We start from the raw sequence: 22,839 nt of genomic DNA, 5'->3' as shown, positions 1-22,839 counted from the left end.
AAGTTGTCAGACTCGTAACACATAGTAAGAGTGAATGGGTGACTGAGTTCCCAAGACCCCATGTCTTTGGGAAAACTCCAATAGAAATTACAAGGTCGCCACTTGATTTTATTAAAATCAAGAAAATCAAGAAAAATGAAACGCACAGAATAACGTTTAACACTATTCATTAAAACTCAACAGGATTACATGAAGGATTACAATCACTAAACTTCAAGTGTGTAAATAAGTTTACATTCAAATGAGTAAATATATTTCAAAACAGAAGATTCCCGCTCGAAAACTTTTAACGGGGGTGAAAGAAGATTAATTAATTAATTAATACTTTACCAACAAAAAACACTGTCTAAGTCACTGCCATAAACATTTAACACCACTACATGAAGCACTAGTGGTGTTACTAGCTGAGTTATTGTTTTAAGACTAATACAGGGGGAGTACAGAGGACTTACTTCAGCCGGCGACCCCTCCGAGGCACACCTTTACACTTTCCCCTCTACCCTCAAAAACTGACTCTGGCACGCCCAAGTCGCCCTGGTTCTTCTTCAAAAACCCTCTGATTGGCCCATAGGAATTGCGTCTATGGTGGTTGAACCCCATTGGTCAATTAACTAAAAACGTTCTCCTTCGTTCTAGGCTGAGTGTTAGAACAAATACTCCATTGTATGGATGGACCTCCTTCCCACGCCTCCTCAGTACTCGTCCTGTAATTTGACGCTCCCCGTAATCGCGGGGCGCCGTCATCTAAGCAATAAAATATTCCCGTCTTACATATATGGGAATATATGTGACAACACCGATTTAAAATGTTTGTTCATAATTTCCGCCATTTCAATTTCCTCTGTGTATTCAACTCCTCCTTGTCTTAATTTCTCCAAATCTTGTTTGTTTTTCAGTTTGTTGTTTACAAATCTGTAGAATAGTTTTGGTTGATCTTTACACTTTTCTATGACATCTTTTTCATATTTTCTCTTTTCCTCTCTGCACGCTTGTACATATTCATTTCTATAACAAGTATATATTTTCCATTTTTCTGGTCTTCTGTTTTTCTTCCATTTGGTCCAAGCTTTGTCTCTTTTGTCTTTTATCTCCCTACAACTTTTGTTGTACCAGCATTTTACATATTCTTTTTCTTGTTTTTGTCTTGGGACATACTTTTCTACTCCTTTTTTATATATTTTTGTCAAAATATTCCATTTCTCTTCTACTGTTGTATCTTCTTTGTGTATTCTTTCCCAGTTTTTATTTGAAAGAATTCTCTTATTTTATCAAAGTTTGTTTTTTCATGCATCAATCTTCCTTTTCTATATTGTTCATTTCTTTTCATGTATTTTTTCTCATTTAGTTCTAGTTCTATCAATATGTGGTCACTTTTGCTTATTGGTGCCTGGTATTCTATCTTTTCCACTATTTTAGGTTCTGATGTGATTATTAGGTCTAGTCTCGATGGTTCTTCTTCATTTCTATACCTAGTGTTCTCTTGGATCCATTGTGTCATTGTGTGGTCAATAATCATCTCAAGTAGAACACTTCCCCATGAGTCTTCTCCACCCTTTGCGGTCATCTCTTCCCAGCATATTTCTTTGCAATTATAGTCGCCCATCATAACTATTCTTCCTCCATCTTCCATTATCTCGTTTAGTGTTACTCTTGTGTCTTCTAACATGCTTTTATGTTCATTCTCTTCCCATGAGGCTGTTTTTGGGGGCACGTAGTTTATTACAAACTTTCTGCTCTTCTTATCTCTATCTTCTACTTCTATCATTATCATCTCTACTCTATTGTTCCCATATGTGACTCTTCACGTTTATATCCTTCTTAGTCAGGAACATAACTCCACCCCCTTGTTTTATCTTTCTGTTTCTAATCCAATAATTATATGCATTGTGTCCTATGCTGTTGGGTGGTAGTGGGCCTTTTAATTTTGTCTCAACAATTCCCATTATGTCCGGATCTTTACCTTTAAGATATTTGTTCAGTTTATTCAGTCCTGTTATTAATCCATCTATATTTGTGTAGGATACTCTTAACTTTCTGTTATTTCCATTGTATTCTCTGTTTCTTTTGTGTTTCTCTCTTTTTTGTTCCATTTCTTCAATTTCATATTCACTACTCTCCAGTAGAATTCTTGTTTTTCTGTCTCCGTTCTGGCCTCGTTTTTTTTTCTTAGCTTCATGTCGATTCCTTATTTCCTCCTCTCTTTCCTCTTTATTCATTTCCCTTTTTATCCATACCTTTTTATATTGTTCACTTGTTGCTAGTTTCCCTGTTTTGGATAAGATATTCTCTGCCGTTAGTTTGTGACCTGAATTTAATCTTAATTGGTCTGGTCTTGTCTGTACTATATTTCCCGAGCCTGAATCTCTCTCTGATTTGTTTCATTATTTCTGGTTCATCTTCCTGAACTAATTCTAGTAAATTTCTTACTTTTTCATTTTCCTCTTTGATTCTTGTGGTTCTATCTGGGTTATGTTTCTCTTCCATTCCTAATATAATTATACATTTCTTTCTGTCTGCTAAGTCTCTTACTATATTCTCCTTCTGTCTCATCACTTTAATAACTGAGTCTTCAGTTTGTTCATTCATTTGCTGTCTGATTATGTCAGTGAATGCAACTTTGCTATTTTCTTGGATTTTTTTCCAACCCTCCTTGTTCTCCTTATTATTCTCCTTTAAGACTTTATTCTCTTCTTTTACTTTTAACTGTTTTTTTAATTCTTCAATTTCCTTAGTTAAGTTTTTGTTCGCCTTCTCTAGTTCTTCCAATTTTTCAACTCTCTGCACAATGTTGTTAACGTGACCGAACTTAAATTCCCAGTGCTCGATCATCTTATCGAGTTTCTCTTCTAGTCTTATTAATCGGGGGGGTTTGTGTCCCCCCCACCCTCTTTGAATCCCTGGAAAATATTCTCATCATCTTCTACTGTATTGCTCTTATCTATACTTCTAATCTTTACATTTGTGTTAGACATTTCATCATCGCTAAATTGGTCCGGACCTCGTTTGTTTAGATTTCGTCTGCCTGCCTGGGCCAAGTCCTCACCTTCCTCATTTCCTTCCATTTCCCTCAGTAATCCCTCCCCTTCTCCTTTTTCCTTACTTTCCCTACACCACGAGCAATTTCCCCCCAACCTTGTAAATACAATAGGTACTTTGCTTTGGGATCCACGAAATTTCACTTTTTCTTCAGAACGTCGTCTATGCCGTCCGTTCGTTGAAGTGTGTATTTACCTAGTTGTATTTTACGGGAAGGGGAGCTATGCTCGTGGGGTCCCGTCTTCATATCTCATTTTATCTAAACTATTTTTAAATTCATGTATTGTTTTTGCACACACCACTTTCTCATCTAACTTGTTCCAACTGTCTATTACTCTGTGAGGAAAGCTGTTCTTTTTCAAATCTCTTCTATAGCTGTCTTTTTTTATTTTCTTTCCGTGTCCTCTAGTATTTCTGTCATCCCATTTTATCAGATTCTCTCTGTCAGTAATTTCTATGCCTTTCATGATTCTGTAAATAGCTATCAAATCTCCTCTCTCTCTTCTTTGCTCTAGTGTCTGTAGTTCAAGTTTTTCTAGTCTCTCTTCATATGATAGTTTTGAGAGTGTTGGTGCCAATTTTGTAATTGCTCTTTGTATTCTTTCAAGTTTTCTTATAAATTTTTTTGCACTTGGTGACCATATCGTTGCTGCATATTCCAATCTTGGTCTTATCAGGGTGATTAGGATTTTCTTCACCATTTCTTCATCCAGGTATGTAAATGCAACTTTGATTGTTCTTATTAGATTATAAGTTTCTCCAAAAATCTTATTTATATGTTTCTCAGGTGACATATTATTCATAACAATGACTCCCAGGTCCTTCTCATTTTCTACTTTTTTTATTCCTTCTTCTCCCAATTTATATGCTCCTGTTATTCTGTTTTTGCTTTTTCCAAATTCCATTATACTACACTTTTTTGTATTGAACTCCATCTCCCACTTCCTACTCCATTCTTGTACTTTATTTAGATCTCTGTAGTGATTCACAATCTTCTTCAGTTTTCACTCTTTTCAGTAGTTTTGCATCATCTGCAAAGAAGCTCATATAGCTTTCTATTCCTTCATCCATATCATTAATATATATAGCAAACATTATTGGGGCCAGAACTGTTCCCTGCGGAACACCGCTTATTACTTCATCCCATTTTGAGTGCTGGTTTCTTATCACTACTCTCATTTTTCTTTCTTGCAAAAAGTCCTCCATCCAATTTAGTAGCTTGCCCTGTATTCCTCCTTTAGTTTCTAATTTCTTAAGCAACTTCTTATGTGGTACTTTGTCAAAAGCTTTCTTTATATCTAAAAATGCACAGTGCGCCCATCCATCTCTTTCTTGTATTATATCTATTAGCCTTGAATAGAAACATATTAAATTGGTGACGCATGATCGTCCTTGTCTGAATCCAAATTGCCTTGGATTTAACACTTTGTTTTTTTCTAAATATTTTACCCATCTACTTTTGATAATTCTTTCACAAATTTTTGCTATTGTACTTGTTAGAGAGACTGGTCTATAGTTGGTAGGTTCTTCTTTATTTCCTCCTTTATATATAGGTACTATATTTGCTTTTTTCCAATCTTCTGGAACTTTTCCTTCTTTCAAGGAACTATTTAGTATGCTATGTATTTTGTCTTCCAGTTCATTCCTGCATTCTTTCAAAATCCAGTTTGCTATTTCATCTGGTCCATGCGATTTTCTGACATCAAGATTACTCAAGTGTGTTAATATTTCATTCTTTGTTACTTCTATTTCTTCCATAGGGGGGACTTTCTCTTTCCATTCGTTCTCTTCAGGTTGTATGTTCTCCCTTGTAAACACTGATTTAAAATGTTTGTTCATAATTTCCGCCATTTCCATTTCCTCAGTGTATTCAACTCCCTCCTGTCTTAATTTCTCCAAGTCTTGTTTGTTTTTCAGTTTATTGTTTACAAATCTGTAGAATAGTTTTGGTTGATCTTTACACTTTTCTATGATATCTTTTTCATATTTTCTCTTTTCCTCTCTGCACATTTGTACATATTCATTTCTATAACAGGTATATATTTTCCATTTTTCAGGTCTTCTGTCTTTTTTCCATCTGGTCCAGGCTTTGTCTCTTTTGTCTTTTAACTCCCTACAGCTTTTGTTGTACCAGCATTTTACATATTCTTTTTCTTGTTTTTGTCTTGGGACATACTTTTCCACTCCTTTTTTGTAAATTTTTGTCAAAATATTCCATTTCTCTTCCACTGTTGTTTCTTCTTTGTATATTTCTTCCCAGTTTTCCTTTTGAAAGAATTCTCTTATTTTATCAAAGTTTGTTTTTTCATACATCATTCTTCCTTTTCTATATTGTTCATTTCTTTTCATATATTTTTCTTCATTAAGTTCCAGTTCAATCAATATGTGGTCACTTTTACTTATTGGTGTTTTATATTCAATTTTGTCCACTATTCTAGGTCCGGATGTAATTACTAGGTCTAGTCTCGATGGCTCTTCTTCATTTCTATACCTAGTGTTCTCCTGTATCCATTGTGTCATTGTATGGTCAGTAACCATCTCAAGTAGAGCGTTTCCCCATGAGCCGTCTCCACCCTTTACTGTCATTTCTTCCCAGCAGATTTCTTTGCAATTAAAGTCGCCCATCATAACAGTTTTTCCTCCCTCTTCCATTATCTTGTTTAATGTTATCTTTGTGTCCTCTAACATACTTTTATGTTCACTCTCTTCCCATGAGGCTGTTTTTGGGGGCACATAATTTATCACAAACTTTCTGTTCTTCTTATCTCTGTCTTCTACTTCCATCATTATCATCTCTACTGTATTCTTTCCATATGTGACACACTTCACGTTTATATCCTTCTTAGTGAGGAACATAACTCCACCCCCTTCCTTTTTCACTCTGTTTCTAATCCAATAATTATATGCATCATGTCCTACACTGTTGGGTAGTAGTGGACCTTTTAATTTTGTTTCTACAATTCCCATTATGTCTGGTTCTTTTTCTTTCAAATAATTATTCAGCTCATTCAATCCTGTTATTAATCCATCTATATTTGTGTAAGACACTCTTAGTTTTCTGCCACTTCCATTGTGTTCTCTGTTTCCCTTTTGTTTTTCTCTTGTATGTCGACTTTCTTTAGTTTCATATTCACTACTCTCCAATAGAATCTCTCTTTTTCTGACTCCGTTCTTATCTCGTTTTTTCCTTTGCTTCAAGTCTTTTCTGTTTTTCTTCCTCTCTTTCCTCTTTATTCATTTCCCTTTTTATCCATACCTTTTTATATTGTTCACTTGTTGCTAGTTTCCCTGTTTTGGATAAGATATTCTCAGCCGTAGTTTGTGACCTGAATTTAATCTTAATTGGTCTGGTCTTGTCTGTACTATATTTCCCTACCCTGAATTTCTCTTCGATTTGTTTAATTATTTCTGGTTCATCTTCCTGAACTAATTCTAGTAAATTTCTTACTTTTTCATTTTCCTCTTTGATTCTTGTGGTTCTATCTGGGTTATGTTTCTCTTCCATTCCTAATATAATTGTGGTGCCGTCGATTGATTTAGTGTTTAACCAAGAGCACCTCCAATAGGAGTGATCAGAGATACCCACATAAGAACGATTTGGGAAATAAAAAAATCAAGGTATACGCTGCCACCACCCAATCGTCTATATGGATATATCTGACCATAAATGGAAACTGCTCCTTGTTATTCACGTCTGACTCCGTCCCCTTTCCTCAGGTCGTTCGGGGTTGGTTCTGGGTAGCGAAAAGGCCTATGCCCAAGTGGGGGTAGTAAAAGAATATAAGTGAAGGTCTGCTATATGTTAATTATTACACTGAAGCAAAAATATAGTAAGGAAATACAAAAGTATATTGTGGTTTTCTCCAACTAGACAATCTATTGATCCTTACAATATGAAAAATATATTATGGGCATCATAAGTAAGGTCACAGGCACGTGGAAAAACGTAGTTATTTACGCTCCAACCTTCCGGTCACTGTATAAGTCTACTTACAATATTGTGTCTACTTCCAGCACTGTGTCTACCTTCAACCCCGTACTCTTATTAGAGAACGATCACAGACAGAATTGTACTCTAAGGATTACACCCTCATAGCTAATGTATATACGCAAAGTGTTTGTGAAGTACACTCCCTTAAACCCCTTTTTCCATATCTGTTATCGGAATCATTTTTGGCATCAGATTCAAAACTTAATAATAATAATAACTATCTACCTACTATATCTGCACTATATCATTTAACTCACATATTGACATTTGTTTTCATTAATCTTACAGAACGTGTTCATACCTGTTATCGGAATCATTTTTGGCATCAGATTAAAATTTTAGCTGCGCACAAAAAGAACGAGACGGCTATGTGTTCGTATCTATGGGTAAACTACTAACCTCCCTGTTGTATTATTTCGTAAAACTTCATTTCGCTTCTCAACAGAGCCCCTAGCTGCTACAATCTCTCCCTAAACTATTTCTCTAGTGGAATCCTGAACTGAAAGTTGGGAATTTTTCCTATTACTCTTAAAATTAATGGCCTTAGTTTACGCCTCTGTCCGAACGTGTTTAGTGACGTCACGGGTGGGCGGAGCTACGGTGCGCCCGCTATGTTCGAGAACATTCTAATGTCGTCTCGAAGCTTTAGTTGAACCAAAATCAGCTGAAATATATTTGTAGCTATCTCCTATTGTATGTTTTTCTTCAATGATTATAGTAAGGCTATTTGCCAACACATCTTGATAGGCAGACATAGAATAGAATAAATTCATGGTCTATTAAGGCTCTATTTTCTACTTTGCTTCTTGGTTGAGTAAAACCGTCACGACGTCCATAATACCCAGTCTCTCAAATAAATAAATAGATAAATAAAACGAAATTCCAAAAATAATATCCCTTCAAAATTCCTGTCCTTACATGGCCCTACGCCCCTCTGTAAGAAAAATTCCGCAACATCACGTGAAGGATTCTATTTGGTGTGGTCCAAATCCCTCTGCAAAAGAAAAAAAAAATCCATCCTGCATCAGAGAGCGATTATCCTTTTGATAGCTTGACGAGGCACTCTCCCCTCAGCACACTCGTAAGTGTACGAATCTCAGGTGACCCGGGGGTACACCTATTTACTGTGGATGTCTCCGTGGACTTTTCCATCAGCCTTCGTATTGGCTGGATTCCCCAATTAACCTCTTACCTAATACTTGACTGGACATGCATAGCCGCTACGACCGAGCTAAGCCACGACTCTCTCTTGTGGATTCGCCCCATGGGTGGCACACTACTTCCCCTTCTGTGGGCTCACCTCTGGGCAATCGGCGATTGTCCACCAGGTCCTGAAGTCCTACACCCCTGTCAAGCGGGCAATTGTGAATTTGAGTTGGGTTCATGACCCCAACTCGAGCTAAAGAATTTTCCCATTTTCCAATACTACTCCGAATGAAAGTGCTCGCTAACCATCGTTTGTAGTCCCTCTCCTAGGCTAATATTGACTTCTTTATCCCCCCCCCCTAAGTTGACATTTAGTTCCTTCACCTGGCTGTTGCTGAAATTTCCTTTTACAACATATGAAATATATGCATCCTTAATCCTAGGACATCTCAACCTTACACATGTATAAAAGTATAGGTGGGTTACAACTAAATACGCAATACAAGTATGCCTTAATCCTAAGATATCTTAACACATAGGAACACTGAGAGCACCTTCGGATTAATTGCACGCATTCGTTTTTCTTTGGATATTAATGGCACGGTATGATCGCTACACTATTGCAGTTAACCACTGTCATCTTAGCACCTTAAATCACTAGATATGGCACCAACTGGTCGGGTTGCTCCAGTTGATTTCTTCAGCATTCCTCGATGAGCCGTCTTGGTGCACGACGCATCCTCGGTGGTAGTATTTCCACTTCCGGGTCTGGGTGGAACTCTTTTTCAACAGGCTCCACCAACCACTCTTCGGAACCAAAGTAAGGTTTCACTTGAGCAGCAGCTCTCCTTGTCTCCTTTCCCGTGAAGGGATTTCTTAGTTCGTATACACTGTGTCCTGCTAATGCCCCCACCACTCTGTAGGGCCCTTCCCACTTGGGGTTCAGCTTGCGGCAGGTACCTGGTATAGCAGTTTCCTTCCGGATCCATACTAAAGATCCCACTTCAACCTTCTGCTCGCCTCTCCTGCGGTTCGCCACACTCCGATACTCCGTTGTCATCTTACGGTGGGTTTCTCGGATGATTTGATGAGCGACCTCTGTTTCATCTTCCGTTCCCTCTACACCTGGGAGTCTATGACCGGCCAATCGGGGTGGGTGTCTTCCGAAGAAGCCGAAATAGGGAGTATGTCCGGTGGAGGTGTGTGTGGCTCCATTCATCTTCCTCTGACAGGCTTGTAGTAGATCCGGCCATTTGTTTGGGTGTCCCTGGCATAGTGTTGCCAGGATGCTCTTCAACGTTCGATGCAGCCGTTCTATTACACCGTTTGCTTGTGGGTGGTATGGGGTGGTGTAGAGTAGGGTGATTTGCTGTTCTCCACACAACTTCTTGAAAGCCATGTTGGTGAATTCTGCTCCATTGTCTGCTACGATGCTCTCTGGGGTGCCGTAATCTGCGAAGAACTGGGTTAGGGAGTGTAGTATGTGTTGGTGGTGTTTTGTTCTCAATGGGAAAAACCTAACGAACCTACTGTAGTGATCGATTATGGTCAAAATATACCTATATCCCTGCGACCCGGATACCATATCCGTTAGGTCTATGCCTATTCTCTCCATTGCCTTTGTAGCAGGGGGAACCTCTTTGTATTGCTGTGACAACCCTTGTGTACCCTTGAACCTCTGACAAGTAATGCATTTCTTTACAAAATTACATACATCTACCTTTAAATTTGGCCAATAGAACAGCTCCTCCTGGGTTAGATTCCCATTCATGTCTATCTTCCATCCTCGCTCTCGTCTCTTCTTCCTCTCCCGAATTGGATTCCCATTCCGTTTTATTGTTCATTTTTACCTGACTGCCTTTAATTATGTGTAGTTCCATCAAAGCTATACACCTTAACACGTCACTTCCCCACACAATCTCATCCGCTATTTCTATATGGGATATATTCTGTCTCTGATGACTGTACTGCCAATCCACAGGGTACACAAGCTTTGTCTAAGTCGACACACCGATAAGTGAGCTTCAGGTTGGTTAATAGCGTAAATCCCACCGCTCGGCCACCAATAATGTGGTGCCACCAATAATGTGGGGGTAGTAAAAGTGTATAAGTGAAGGTCTGCTATATGTTAATTATTACACTGAAGCAAAAATATAGTAAGGAAATACAAAAGTATATTGTGGTTTTCTCCAACTAGACAATCTATTGATCCTTACAATATGAAAAATATATTATGGGCATCATAAGTAAGGTCACAGGCACGTGGAAAAACGTAGTTATTTACGCTCCAACCTTCCGGTCACTGTATAAGTCTACTTACAATATTGTGTCTACTTCCAGCACTGTGTCTACCTTCAACCCCGTACTCTTATTAGAGAACGATCACAGACAGAATTGTACTCTAAGGATTACACCCTCATAGCTAATGTATATACGCAAAGTGTTTGTGAAGTACACTCCCTTAAACCCCTTTTTCCATATCTGTTATCGGAATCATTTTTGGCATCAGATTCAAAACTTAATAATAATAATAACTATCTACCTACTATATCTGCACTATATCACTTAACTCACATATTGACATTTGTTTTCATTAATCTTACAGAACGTGTTCATACCTGTTATCGGAATCATTTTTGGCATCAGATTAAAATTTTAGCTGCGCACAAAAAGAACGAGACGGCTATGTGTTCGTATCTATGGGTAAACTACTAACCTCCCTGTTGTATTATTTCGTAAAACTTCATTTCGCTTCTCAACAGAGCCCCTAGCTGCTACAATCTCTCCCTAAACTATTTCTCTAGTGGAATCCTGAACTGAAAGTTGGGAATTTTTCCTATTACTCTTCAAATTAATGGCCTTAGTTTACGCCTCTGTCCGAACGTTAGTGACGTCACGGGTGGGCGGAGCTACGGTGCGCCCGCTATGTTCGAGAACATTCTAATGTCGTCTCGAAGCTTTAGTTGAACCAAAATCAGCTGAAATATATTTGTAGCTATCTCCTATTGTATGTTTTTCTTCAATGATTATAGTAAGGCTATTTGCCAACACATCTTGATAGGCAGACATAGAATAGAATAAATTCATGGTCTATTAAGGCTCTATTTTCTACTTTGCTTCTTGGTTGAGTAAAACCGTCTCGACGTCCATAATATCCAGTCTCTCAAATAAATAAATAGATAAATAAAACGAAATTCCAAAAATAATATCCCTTCAAAATTCCTGTCCTTACATAATTATACATTTCTTTTTGTCTGCTAAGTCTCTTACTATATTCTCCTTCTGTCTCATCACTTTAATAACTGAGTTTTCAGTTTGTTCATTCATTTGCTGTCTGATTATGTCAGTGAATGCAACTTCGCTATTTTCTTGAATTTTTTCCAACCCTCCTTGTTCTCCTTATTATTCTCCTTTAAGACTTTATTCTCATCTTTTACTTCTTTTAACTGTTTTTTTAATTCTTCAATTTCCTTAGTTAAGTTTTTGTTCGCCTTCTCTAGTTCTTCCAATTTTTCAACTCTCCGTATAATATTGTTAACATGACCGAACCTACGCTCCAAGTCCTCGATCATCTTATCGACCTTCTCTTCTAGTCTTGTCAGTCGGGGGGGTGGGGGTGGGGGTGGGTTGTGTCCCCCCACCCTCTTTAAATCCCTGGAAAATATTCTCATCACTTTCTACTGTATTGCTCTTATCTATATTTCTAATCTTTACATTTTTATTAGACATTTCATCGTCGTCGGGGGGCCGTTTGTTTACCTTTCGCCTGTCTGCCTGGGCCAAGTCTACTCCTTCCTCATTTCCTTCCATTTCCCTCAGTAATCCCTCCCCTTTTCCTCTTTCCCTACTTTCCTACTACTCCACGAGCAATATCCCCCCCACCCTGTAAATACAATAGGCACTTCTCTTTGCATTGGGATCCACAAAACTTCAATTTTCTTCAGAACGTCTTCTAAGCCGTCCATTCGTTGAAGTGTGTGTGTGTATATGTATATGTATATATATATATATATATGTGTGTGTGTGTGTATACATGTATATATATATATATATATATACACACATGTATATATACATATGTATATATATATATATATATATATGTGTGTGTATATACATATATGTGTATATACATATATGTGTATATACATATGTTTAACAGGTCAGTGTGATAACGCCTTCAGAGTGGTTCGTTCGAGTCGGGGAGCGAACTGTTGCTACAATGGATCCTAAATGAGACTGATTCGTTGTTTACAGACCCGTGGTGCCAAACAGGGCCAGTGCCATCTTGCATTTATTTATGTATTTTATTTGTTATTTACATTACTATAGTTTTTATTTATTCATTTATTATTATTATGATTTTTTTTCGCATCCGACCTAGATATGGACCAAAAGGTCTCCTGTCGGCATGCTACGCCTTTGTAATCCTTTGTAAATATGTATATGTATGTATATATGTATATGTATGTATATATGTATATGTATGTATATATGTATATGTATGTATATATGTATATGTATGTATTATATGTATATGTATGTATATATGTATATGTATGTATATATGTATATGTATGTATATATGTATATATATATATATATATATATGGGTTGTCAGCTAGCAAATTGGAGTTGATTGATAGGAACTGAGAAAAATTTATCTCTATTCTTTCCTCAGATTCCCATCATATCCATTATTCCTTCATTGCTTGCCCATACCTTGGTCACCTTCACCACCTTGTTTGTAGATTTATCAGATGCTGTTATTCAGTTGCAAGTGACGTACTTCAGCCATCGGCATGGCTCCCAGGTGCCCTTGAAAGTTTATGAATAAAATATTAAAGAAACTTAGAATGAGAAGTGTGGCAGTTGGTTGTTGACCACGTGGCATGAACAAGTCTGTGGCGATAGTCTCAACGGCAACAATACTGATCAAATGCTTTTATTTTACAAGGCATAAATATTTCCTTTTTAATTTTCATTTATGTTAATCTAATAAGCACCTAAAATATAATGCACTTCACACAGGCAGTTGAAGCAGTGAAAATAATCAAACGAGTGGGCTTGACCAGATAAAAATAGGTATTGACTATTTCAGTTGGAGGTACCCACCGTAACCCCCTTCAACAAGGAGGGTATGCTGAATGGTTGCCTCTCCATGAATACATGAATTATATCAACCCATATTTTGTTTAAGTAGTTTTCCTCCATTTTTATAATGTGAATTTTATGTTTCTGCCCTGCACTCTTCTCGCTCATCATTCTACCCTCCTGTGATCTATATCTTCATTATGCATACATCACACATCATTATATATAATGTGCATTAATATATAGTACCATATGTTTCACATACTATGCAATGCAAACAATAACACTGGCCTGCGAAGTTTCAAAGGTAAAGCATCTGATAACTGATTCTAGGGTAATTTGCTATGCAGAATCTAAAAATCACGCTCATTTTGTTCAATCAGGTCACGTTTTTGAGATACGAGGCGGTAAAAATAATTAAAAACGCCATTTAGTGCTATTTATTCCCTTTAATTTTGGAAAAAAATTCTTGACAAAAGAAATAATTTTTTCTTGCATAGTTCAGAAGATAAAGAGGATATATTACAGAAAATCTAATCATGGATGAAGGGCCTTTTCAGTGACTTTCTCCTAATCATGGATGAAGGGCCTTTTCAGTGACTTTCTCCTGTGTTGGGCAGCCACCACGTCTCGTTTCAAACACCAACAGTAGTCCGCAAGAAAGTTCACATCCCACCGGCCTTGGTAGCGTTCTTCCATGACACGAATATCCTGGTGGAAACGTTCTCCCTGTTAGTCATGCAGAAATAGCAGTCTGACACATGATCTTTACCCTCTCTCCAAACCATTGGAACAGCGAATGGCATACTCTTCCTTTTTTTATTTCTCCAATCACGCAAGTTCTCGACACATGTTTTGCAGCTCACATGGGGTGCAAATGGCTTGTCCTGGTCCCCAAGCTTAACTCCAAAGTAAGCATGATATGCCTTCTTCACAAAATCAGTTATATTTGCTAGTCGACGAGAAAGAATCACATTACCACATATGTAGCAGAACCTATCAGGATGATTTGTGCATTTGCGTTCCATTTTCTGTCAATCTAAGATACGTGTCCAAAATAGAAACACAAGAAGCACAGATTCTTGTAAAAAGCACAGATTCTTATAAAATCAGTCACATTGATTGGAGATCACACTTTTCTAAACCATTTTCAGTTTCAGTGTTGTCAATGCAGTTTCAGTTTCAGTTTCCTGAAAGTAAACAAAAACATCATTAGGTTTCAGTATCAGTTTCGGGGTGCTACAGTATAATTTTTATGCAAAAAAAAATAAGAATAGGCTATACCTGCAGCCTCGTTTTCCTTATACTTAGTACTATACAAGGCCCAAAAGTCGCACTTCTCATATCTCAAAAACTAGATCTGATCCAAGGAAACGGATGGCATTTTTGGATTCAGCGCACAAAAAAACCTATAAATCACTTGAAAAACCTTTGACCTTTGAAAAAAAAAATTTAAACGCAGGCCAGTGTAATTTATATACAATATCCATGCATTTATGCACTTTAAGAGGTTTATAAAATCATAAAGCATATGTATATGCAGTTAGGTAAACAAGTTTTTCAATGCATTGCTCTCATGTATTGGTATTAAAGTGTGTTTATTCATATGTAATTGAAAAAGTGTCTGCCAGTGATAGTCTTGGTAACAAATGCAAGAGACCTTATTCATTCATAATATATTACAGTGATACTTTTCTACATCTTTTCATACCAACACTACAGTCAGAAGGTATTAAGGAATGTGTTTTGTCAACTGAACATTGTGTGTGTTTAACCGTACCTCATGATCATCATCTACTTTCAGGTGACGAAGATGATGAATTTGCCTTCAACAGTGATGTCCAACAGTCTGAAGAGATCCACGTGAGTCAGGAGCCAAGCACTGGACCCAGTACCAATGGCACCCATTTTCACCTCACCTTCCAGAATCAGTATGTGCCCCACAGTTCCTCAAACCACGGCACCCCCGACCTGACAGGGATACCAGATCCTGTAAGCACTCCCGAACTCCTATCACCCACAGGACCTATTCCTGCGACATCTTTAGAAATAAGTTACCACGACCAGAGCCTTCGTTTGCCACTTGATTCAGTCAAGGAAGACGTTGAATTAGAAGAGATAGAAGCTGCTAGTATGAACTTATCGAGTGGCCCATCTTCACTTAACTTCATGTCCCTTCCATCATCTATTATGTCTTCAGACGATCCATACATGTCCCTTTCTTCACGAAGTGACGGAACACTGGACACTGTCGTTTCAGTTCTCAACACTGAATCTAAGGGTAAGGTTAAAGACTCTGGTAAACGGAAGGCCAGCAGCAGTATCTCAACAGCATCCAAGCCAGCTAACAAAGATACTGTTAGGGTTGGTTCAGCTACCCCAACTCCAACATCATCAGCCCGATCATCACCTGTGTCACCACGTTCCTCAGGTAGAAACTCTCCAAGATCACCTCGCAATGATCCTCCAAGGACCCCTGAGCGGCAGAGGAGGTCTGCTTCAAGTGGGTCGGCATCACGAACAGACCACATGGCAAGAGGCAGCACTCCCAGGTCCTCAGGCAGATCTGCTTCAGCAGGAGTGAGAAGTGCAGATAGAAAATCAGCATTAAAAACTGGCAGTAGCCCTAGCGCAGGTTCATCACCAAGGACCAGTGTATCTGTAGAGCGGAAGTCAAGCTTCCGCAGCCGTGATGCTTCACGAGACAAAGTGACAACTCGTGGAAAAGGTGATTCCTCAAATGAATCTGAGAAGAGTAGTACTTTAGGGCGCAAGAAGAAAACAAGTGAGGCCAAAGAAGGGGATAAATTTGGCTCACAGGTGCACAAGAAGAAGAATGAGAAGGAGGAAGTTGCTGATAGGTTTGGAACTCTTGGACGACGGAAGAAAAAAGAAAGTGCAGATGACAAAGATGATGGTCGAGTACATTCCCTTGCAAAAGAAACTAAGAACACTTTAGATAAGTATGCCACTTTGCCACGCAAGAAGGCGAGAGAGGTGAGTGCTCGCTGGAAGGAACAGCTAATTGCTGAGGAAGAAGCCAAAAGTGGACTCAGGAGGAGCAAATCCATAGGAAAGTCATCTGATTGTGCCCATTCCAGTGGTAGTAGTAGTAGTCGCACCCGCAGCAATGTCATGACTTCTAGTTTACCTTCATCAGCTCTAAATGGAGCTCTTGGTGTTCGTGGAACCCCCAAAGGAACTCCATCCTCTTCCCGTGATTCAAGACCCACTGGCAGGAAGGAGAGAGCCATTATTTGTATTGAAACAGCCGTCCAGACATCACTTACAGGTTGTGATGTCAACACTGCTCTGAAGGCACTCTCCCGGCAAAACTCAGCCAGTACGGTGGATGCTTATGCTGACCAATCAGAAGATGAATCAACTCAAAGACAAAAGATTGAAATTGTTCGGGAGAAGGTTGAGAAAGGCGTTGAGCAGAATGACAGTATTGATGTTGAGGTGCAGGTTGACTTGGATTGGAAGTTTGGGGAAAGTGAAATGATCAACAAGCTCAAACGTTTAACTGAAGAACATACTCGTCTGCAGACTGAGCATGCCCGCGTTCTGTCTGTGGTGCAGGAACTGGAGAGTATTCGAGGTGATGCCAAAAAGTTAGAACAAGCCCTTAAAGATGAGCAAGGTGAGAAGGAGGAAGTCCAGAGTGAGTTGGACAGGACAAGTAAAAGGGTTATGGATATGCTCACATCCATGGAAGGAGTTGAGAAAGGTCAGTTAAGTTGCTTATGTACATACTCACATTTTAAATGTCTCAGTAAGTTATTCTTTTATTCAGTCAATCAATCCATTACCCCAGTTCTCTCTTTCAAAAGCCATACAGCCTCCAAGAAACTGGCCTTGGCAATGGCCACCAGTTTACCCCATTCATTACCTTTACCTTTACCATACACCAGGTAGGGCCAGTGCCCTGTCAGTTGTGATGCCTCACGAAACTTCTCCACCAGGTACGATCCTCGTAAAGTTCCTCTTCTTCCACACTCTCTATTGTTGATCCTCTCGCTTCAATTGCTTCCCTCACTCCATCTCTCCATCTCTCCATCTCTTTCTAGGTCTTCCTACTGGCCTCTTCCCTCTTGGATTCCATCGATAATATTTAGCAGGGTACCTTTCTTGACTCATCCTCATGATGTGTCCATACCATCTCAGTTTACTTCTTTCTACAAATTCTAATATTGATTCGATGTCCAGTTCATCTCTGATATCCTCATTTCTTAAGCGATCTCTTCTTGTTACTCCCTTTATTAATGGCAACATTCTCATCTCTGCTGCCTGTATCTTGCTCTTTAATCTCATTGTTAGTGTCCAGGTCTCTGAGCCATATGTTAATACTGGTCTTAGTATCGTTTTAGTAGTGGATACATTAATTTTAGATTATTTGTATATTTTTCGATTCTGCTCGTTATTTCTTTCTCCATATAACACCTCTCGTGTATTTGAACTCCCAAGTACTGAAAGTCTTCCACTTGTTTCAATTGTATTCCATCTATTTCTATCTCAATATCATCTCTCTCTCGCCACCATCATTACTTTACTTTTATTTGCATTTATGGATATGCTCACATCCATGGAAGGAGTTGAGAAAGGTCAGTTAAGTTGCTTATGTACATACTTACATTTTAAATGTCTCAGTAGGTTATTCTTTTATTCAGTCAATCAATCCATTGCCCCTGTTCTCTCTTTCAAAAGCCATACAGCCCCCAAGAAACATGCCTTGGCAATGGCCACCAGTTTACCCCATTCATTACCCAATGAAAGAGTTTTTGTATAGGTGTCTGGAATGAGTTGGACAAAATTGCATAATATGCTCTACTACTTCTGTGTAGTGGCTGTATTTAGGACAGTTCACATTTGTCACTAGACTAATTCTATGTTGGTATTGCTTTAGTGCCAGGTGATGACATGGATATGGGTATGCCAATGCAATTCATGTTTGTCTTGTACCTTAAGCACACATTAAACAACCTCACTAGCCATTCCACTGTAATTACTACCTTTGTCAAACAACATGACAAACCAGGTGATTTACCAGCTTTCATTTCTTTCAATGCTCTTTGTATCTTCTCTTTTCTTATATCCCTGTTGTTCTCCTCTCCCATTAGTCATTTTCCTGGCATCTCCTGCCACAATCAAACCCTCCCTAACCTTCTCTTCATTCAATAAGTCCCTGAAATAATGTACACATTTTCCCCTGACTGCAAGACCAATAATGGAAACTCCGCTTGTGGTGGTCCTGCAAGATGGTCAACAGAGCTGCCTGTTTTCAAAACCCCAATCTTTTCCAAGTATTCTGTTCACCTGTCTTTCAGGATTCTTTCACACATTTTGTCCATTGCACTAATCAGTGATTCAGGGTTCCTGCCTCCTACCTTATAAACTAGGACTAAATTTGCCTCTTTTCCATTCTGGGGACATTGCCTCCTGAAAGCAAAGAATAGACAAAATACAATCTAAGTCTACATTCTCAAGAGAGAATATAGAAGTAGATTGTATTTTGTCTACCATTTGTTTTCTACACTCTTTGAATCAGTCAGTCAGTCCATTGCACCTGGTCACTCTTGCAGGAGACCCACAGCCCTCAGGTGGGTCCATAAGTCACTTAACCCAATTGCACAATAGGGTTTCATTGGTCATACCCATGGTGTGCAATTGTTAGGGGGGGGGAGCTCAAAAGAAATTTTTAGTGTTACAGAATGAAAGATTGCATGGAAATGTATAGGAAAACTAAATATTAGTTAATTATTTGCCTTACTTCAGATGTGGGGGTGTAGCAAAGTTGCACATTTTGTTGCATTGAGGTAGCAGGTGGTGAGTAGTGGTCATGCATGGGTGAGCAACGGGGAATTTTTCTACTACTTTTTCACACTTTCATCACTGCTGCTTCAGTCATCCACTGTTTTTCTTTTTTATAGAATTTTTTTTGTGTACCTACACCAGGAGAAGTAGAGGGTTGTGGGTCATCCAGATGTCTGAGGAGAATAAGATGCATGGGTAGGTAGGTGTAGTGTGTGTACTCATTCACCCTGGTTTAGCAAACTTCATTTTAAGACATATGGGAGTGCAATATAGATTGCCAAGTTTAAGAAAAGCCTTCACAACATATGATGTATATTGCAGTTACATGCTGTTTGTCATATGACGTATGTTGCAATTACATGCTATTCATCGTGTGATGTATATTGCAGTTTATGGGTTATGAAAGAAATGTTTTGTTGTCTGGGGATTGTTTGTATGGGATACTCTAATATCTTTGAGTATCCATATGTCTGTAAACCTTTCATTCTATTTCTTGAGTAATGTACTTCCCATACTTCCACTTGTATATTGTATAATACAAGGAAGAGTTTAGATATGTTTGAGATGAGATGCCAGAGAAGTATGGTAGGGGTTACTAAGCTGGATAGAATGAGAAACTAGGAGGTGAGAAGGAGAGCCAGGCTGGAAAGGGAGTTGGGAGATAGGGTTGATGAAACAGTATTGGGATGGTTTGGACACATGGAAAGAATGAGTGAAGAAAGAGTAGTAAAAGGGGAGTGGAAGCCAGAGGTAGAGGGAGTGAACATGAAGGGGAGACCAAGGACGAGATGGATGGATGGGGGTAAAAAGGGCATTAGGAAAGAGGGGAATGTCTGTTCAGTAAAGAAGGTCAAAGAGAGAAGATAGGGGTGAATGGAGAATGGTAGTGAATGGATGATACTGTGATGCATAGAAGGGAGTGGGTGGGAGATGGTGGGTTGAGGAAATGCATAGAAGGGAGTGGGTGGGAGATGGTGAGGTAAGGGAGTATGTATGAATGATATTTTGATGCAGCCCAAAGGTATTTCTCCACATCTCTTTTTCTATTTGAGGGGATGGAGAGGGGGGTGTTGATGATTAAATGAAGTGGCCTTGCTATGGATGTGTCTTGCTACATTGCTTCTGACCCAGGATAGTGGGCAAGATGCAGGGATGATCTGTCATCGAGGAGGAGCCAAGAAAAGAAGGAGGGAAGGGTGGTGAATAGGAGTGGAGTATGTGGGAATGAAATGGGTTGGAATGGATTTATGCCTTTGACTTTGGCTGCTTCCCTTGTAAGGGGGAAAAAGCCCTTGGTTGTACGTACAACTTCCCTATTTATTTCTCCTCCCCAGTCCTTTTACTTTGTATTTACCTAGTTGTATCATACAGGAAGGGGAGCTATGTTCGTGATGTTCTGTCTTTGTATCTTGCCATGGCTAGTTTGATCTTAAATTTGTGTATGGTTTTTGGACACTATTGTTTTGTCCAGTTTGTTCCAGTTGTCTACTACTAGTGGAAAACTGTTTTTTATGCATGTACATGTTTATTTGAATTGATGGAGTATGTGTCTATTTAGTATATGGTTTTCTATTTGCAGAATTCAATAATAGAGGTGACAGCTTGATAGAACTTGAAACCCAACTTTTCAGTTCTTCTGAATGTAACATGAAACTCCAACAAAAGCTTAATGAATCTGAGGAATGTGTAATCAAACTTAAAAAGGTATGGTAATGAAGCTGATGTTAAGCTGAAATATTGTTATCAATATGAAACTACAAGTTCTTTTGTATGCTTTATATATTATTGCTTTGATTTTAAAAAACTAAAAAGGATTCTTTTTTTCTTCCAGGACTTGGAGAAAAGTCTGGTTGCTCAGAAGATGCTCCTTCAGCAGGCACAAGACCTTGAGAATGAGAGCAGGGAGATTGCAGATTTCATGTCTGAAGAAAAGAATGCACTTTCTGAATGTTTAAGGGAATCAGAAACAGAGGTAAAGATATACATTATCTCCCCTCTCTCCTCATCCATTTACAGTCACTCTTCATTCACTCCTATCTTTTGCACTTTCATCCTTGTTCAGCAGATATTCCTCTTCCATTCATTGCACCCTTCACCCAGTTCATCCACCTCATTCTAGATCTTCCCCTAAGGTTCACTCCTTCCATTTCTGTTTTCCACACACTTTTTGCTCATTGTTCCATACTCATACTACCCATATGTTCAAATCACCTTGACATTGTTTGATCAACCCAGTCTAGCAGGTCTTTCTATCTCCCAACCATATTCCTTGCCTTATTTCTTACATAATCCATTCTCATAACACTCACCAAACTTATTAACATATCTTAAATGCATTTAGGCACTTTCTATCTATCTATCAGTATATAAGGCCTCTTCCCCCATATAAGTGAGGTGACTGGCCAAGGTATGCACACACACCTCACCCATTCCTCACCCATACAACAATTACTTGTTTTTGTTTTTATCTTAGCTCCTTGTGAATGAAGGTTCATTCCTACTCCCCTGCCCTATGCCTGGGTTAGAAACAATGCAGCAAGACACAACACCTCCACAGCAGGGCCCAACAGCCAAAGCTGGTTTACCCCCATCACTTCATTACGTGGCAATCCTCCATCTTTTTCTACTCTCAAATGAATGGAGAAGACAAGGAGAAATACCTTTGAGCCACATCAGTTTATCATCCACTTGCAACCATTCTTCACTCACACCTTTTTCTTACCCTCTCCCTTCCCTGCTCAGCAAATATTCCTCTTTTACTCAAGACTCCCTTCACCCCATCCGTGAATCTCATTCTTTGTCTTCTACCCCATGTTTACTCCATTCATCCATCTTATTCTTGGTCTTGCCCCCAATGTTCACTCCATCCACCTCTGCCTTCCTTACTCATTTTTCTAGTCTTTCTTCACTCATTCTTTCCATATGCTCAAGCCATCTCAGTATTCTTTGATCAACCCTATTTGTCAGCTTTCAATCCTTCCTTAATCTCTACCTCACCTCCTCATTTCTCACTCGAATCATCCCCACAACCTCCACCATACTTCTGAAACACTATATGTTGCACATATTTAAATTTCTTCCCTTCTGTCTCCTTCAGATTCCAGGTCTCCTTTTCATAGTGCCATGAGCACAATCACTCCCTTATGCAGTCTTCTCTTTGTGTGCATCCCCAGATTCCTATTTCTTGAACCACTTTTGATTTCCATCCAACCCCAGGCATTAACTTGCTTCCTTTACTCTATAATTCACCTCCATCTCATTTGCATTCTTTGCCCACATATAACCCCAAATACAACTCTCCACTTCCTCCAGCCTCAATTGTGAATTAACCAGAAAGAAGCTACACACATCTTCACACTTCTGTCCTAGAGTATAAACCAGACACCAGATTAATAATTCTCACAAGAATCCTACAGATCTGCAGAAGATTGCAGAGCACCTTTGTTGAAACTCGTGTTAGTGTTCCACAAGAATCTAAAGAGCTAAGATCCAATCAGTTATTGATGTTCCAGCTATGAACTCAGACAGCTCAGACCTCATAGTCTTTAGCATGTGGGAGTGAAATTGTGCTTCCTTTACTCTATAATTCACTCCATAACCTCTCCTTCATCCACACCCACATGATCCCAGATACTTAACTCCACATCCTATCTGTCTATATACCGAAAGCTTTTTCCCCCATATAAGGGAGGTAGCCAAGTCAGAGGTATGTACCTATTCCCACCCATTCCACTCCCCTCCACCACCCTTTCCACCCC

The 22,839-nt window shown here is 38.9% G+C and overlaps 2 protein-coding genes and 1 long non-coding RNA gene across 10 annotated transcripts in view; 1 reads left to right on the top strand and 2 right to left on the bottom strand.

Annotated features, from left to right (window-relative positions):
* The window catches only part of corn (microtubule-binding protein cornetto), a 127,457-nt gene that overhangs the window by 67,280 nt on the left and 37,338 nt on the right, over positions 1-22,839 (top strand). For 6 of the 8 annotated variants that reach the window (XM_076184873.1, XM_076184878.1, XM_076184875.1 and 3 more), the window contains exons 4-7: positions 15,072-16,997; positions 17,182-17,232; positions 20,661-20,785; positions 20,913-21,053. In XM_076184873.1, coding sequence (XP_076040988.1) covers positions 15,072-16,997; positions 17,182-17,232; positions 20,661-20,785; positions 20,913-21,053 — 2,243 coding nt within the window. The remainder of the gene's footprint in view (positions 1-15,071; positions 16,998-17,181; positions 17,233-20,660; positions 20,786-20,912; positions 21,054-22,839) is intronic. The other 2 variants (XM_076184880.1, XM_076184876.1) reach the window with 1 other exon arrangement.
* On the bottom strand, positions 6,822-9,465 carry LOC143025195 (uncharacterized). Its single transcript, XM_076184652.1, has 2 exons — positions 7,329-9,465; positions 6,822-7,191 (listed from the first exon to the last, which is right to left on the bottom strand). Exon 1 carries the CDS (start codon positions 9,390-9,392, stop codon positions 8,874-8,876), a length of 519 nt encoding a protein of 172 aa, XP_076040767.1. The 5' UTR covers positions 9,393-9,465; the 3' UTR covers positions 6,822-7,191; positions 7,329-8,873.
* Positions 10,285-11,018, bottom strand: LOC143025194 (uncharacterized). The gene is made up of 2 exons (XR_012966366.1): positions 10,792-11,018; positions 10,285-10,654 (listed from the first exon to the last, which is right to left on the bottom strand). It is a non-coding gene; the product is annotated as an uncharacterized LOC143025194 (long non-coding RNA).

Source organism: Oratosquilla oratoria, chromosome 5, assembly GCF_046742065.1.
Source record: "Oratosquilla oratoria isolate Oo_2021 chromosome 5, ASM4674206v1, whole genome shotgun sequence".
Lineage (NCBI taxonomy): Eukaryota > Metazoa > Arthropoda > Malacostraca > Stomatopoda > Squillidae > Oratosquilla > Oratosquilla oratoria.
Note: the sequence above shows the minus strand (reverse complement) of the source record. Positions and strands in the feature narration are given on the sequence as shown.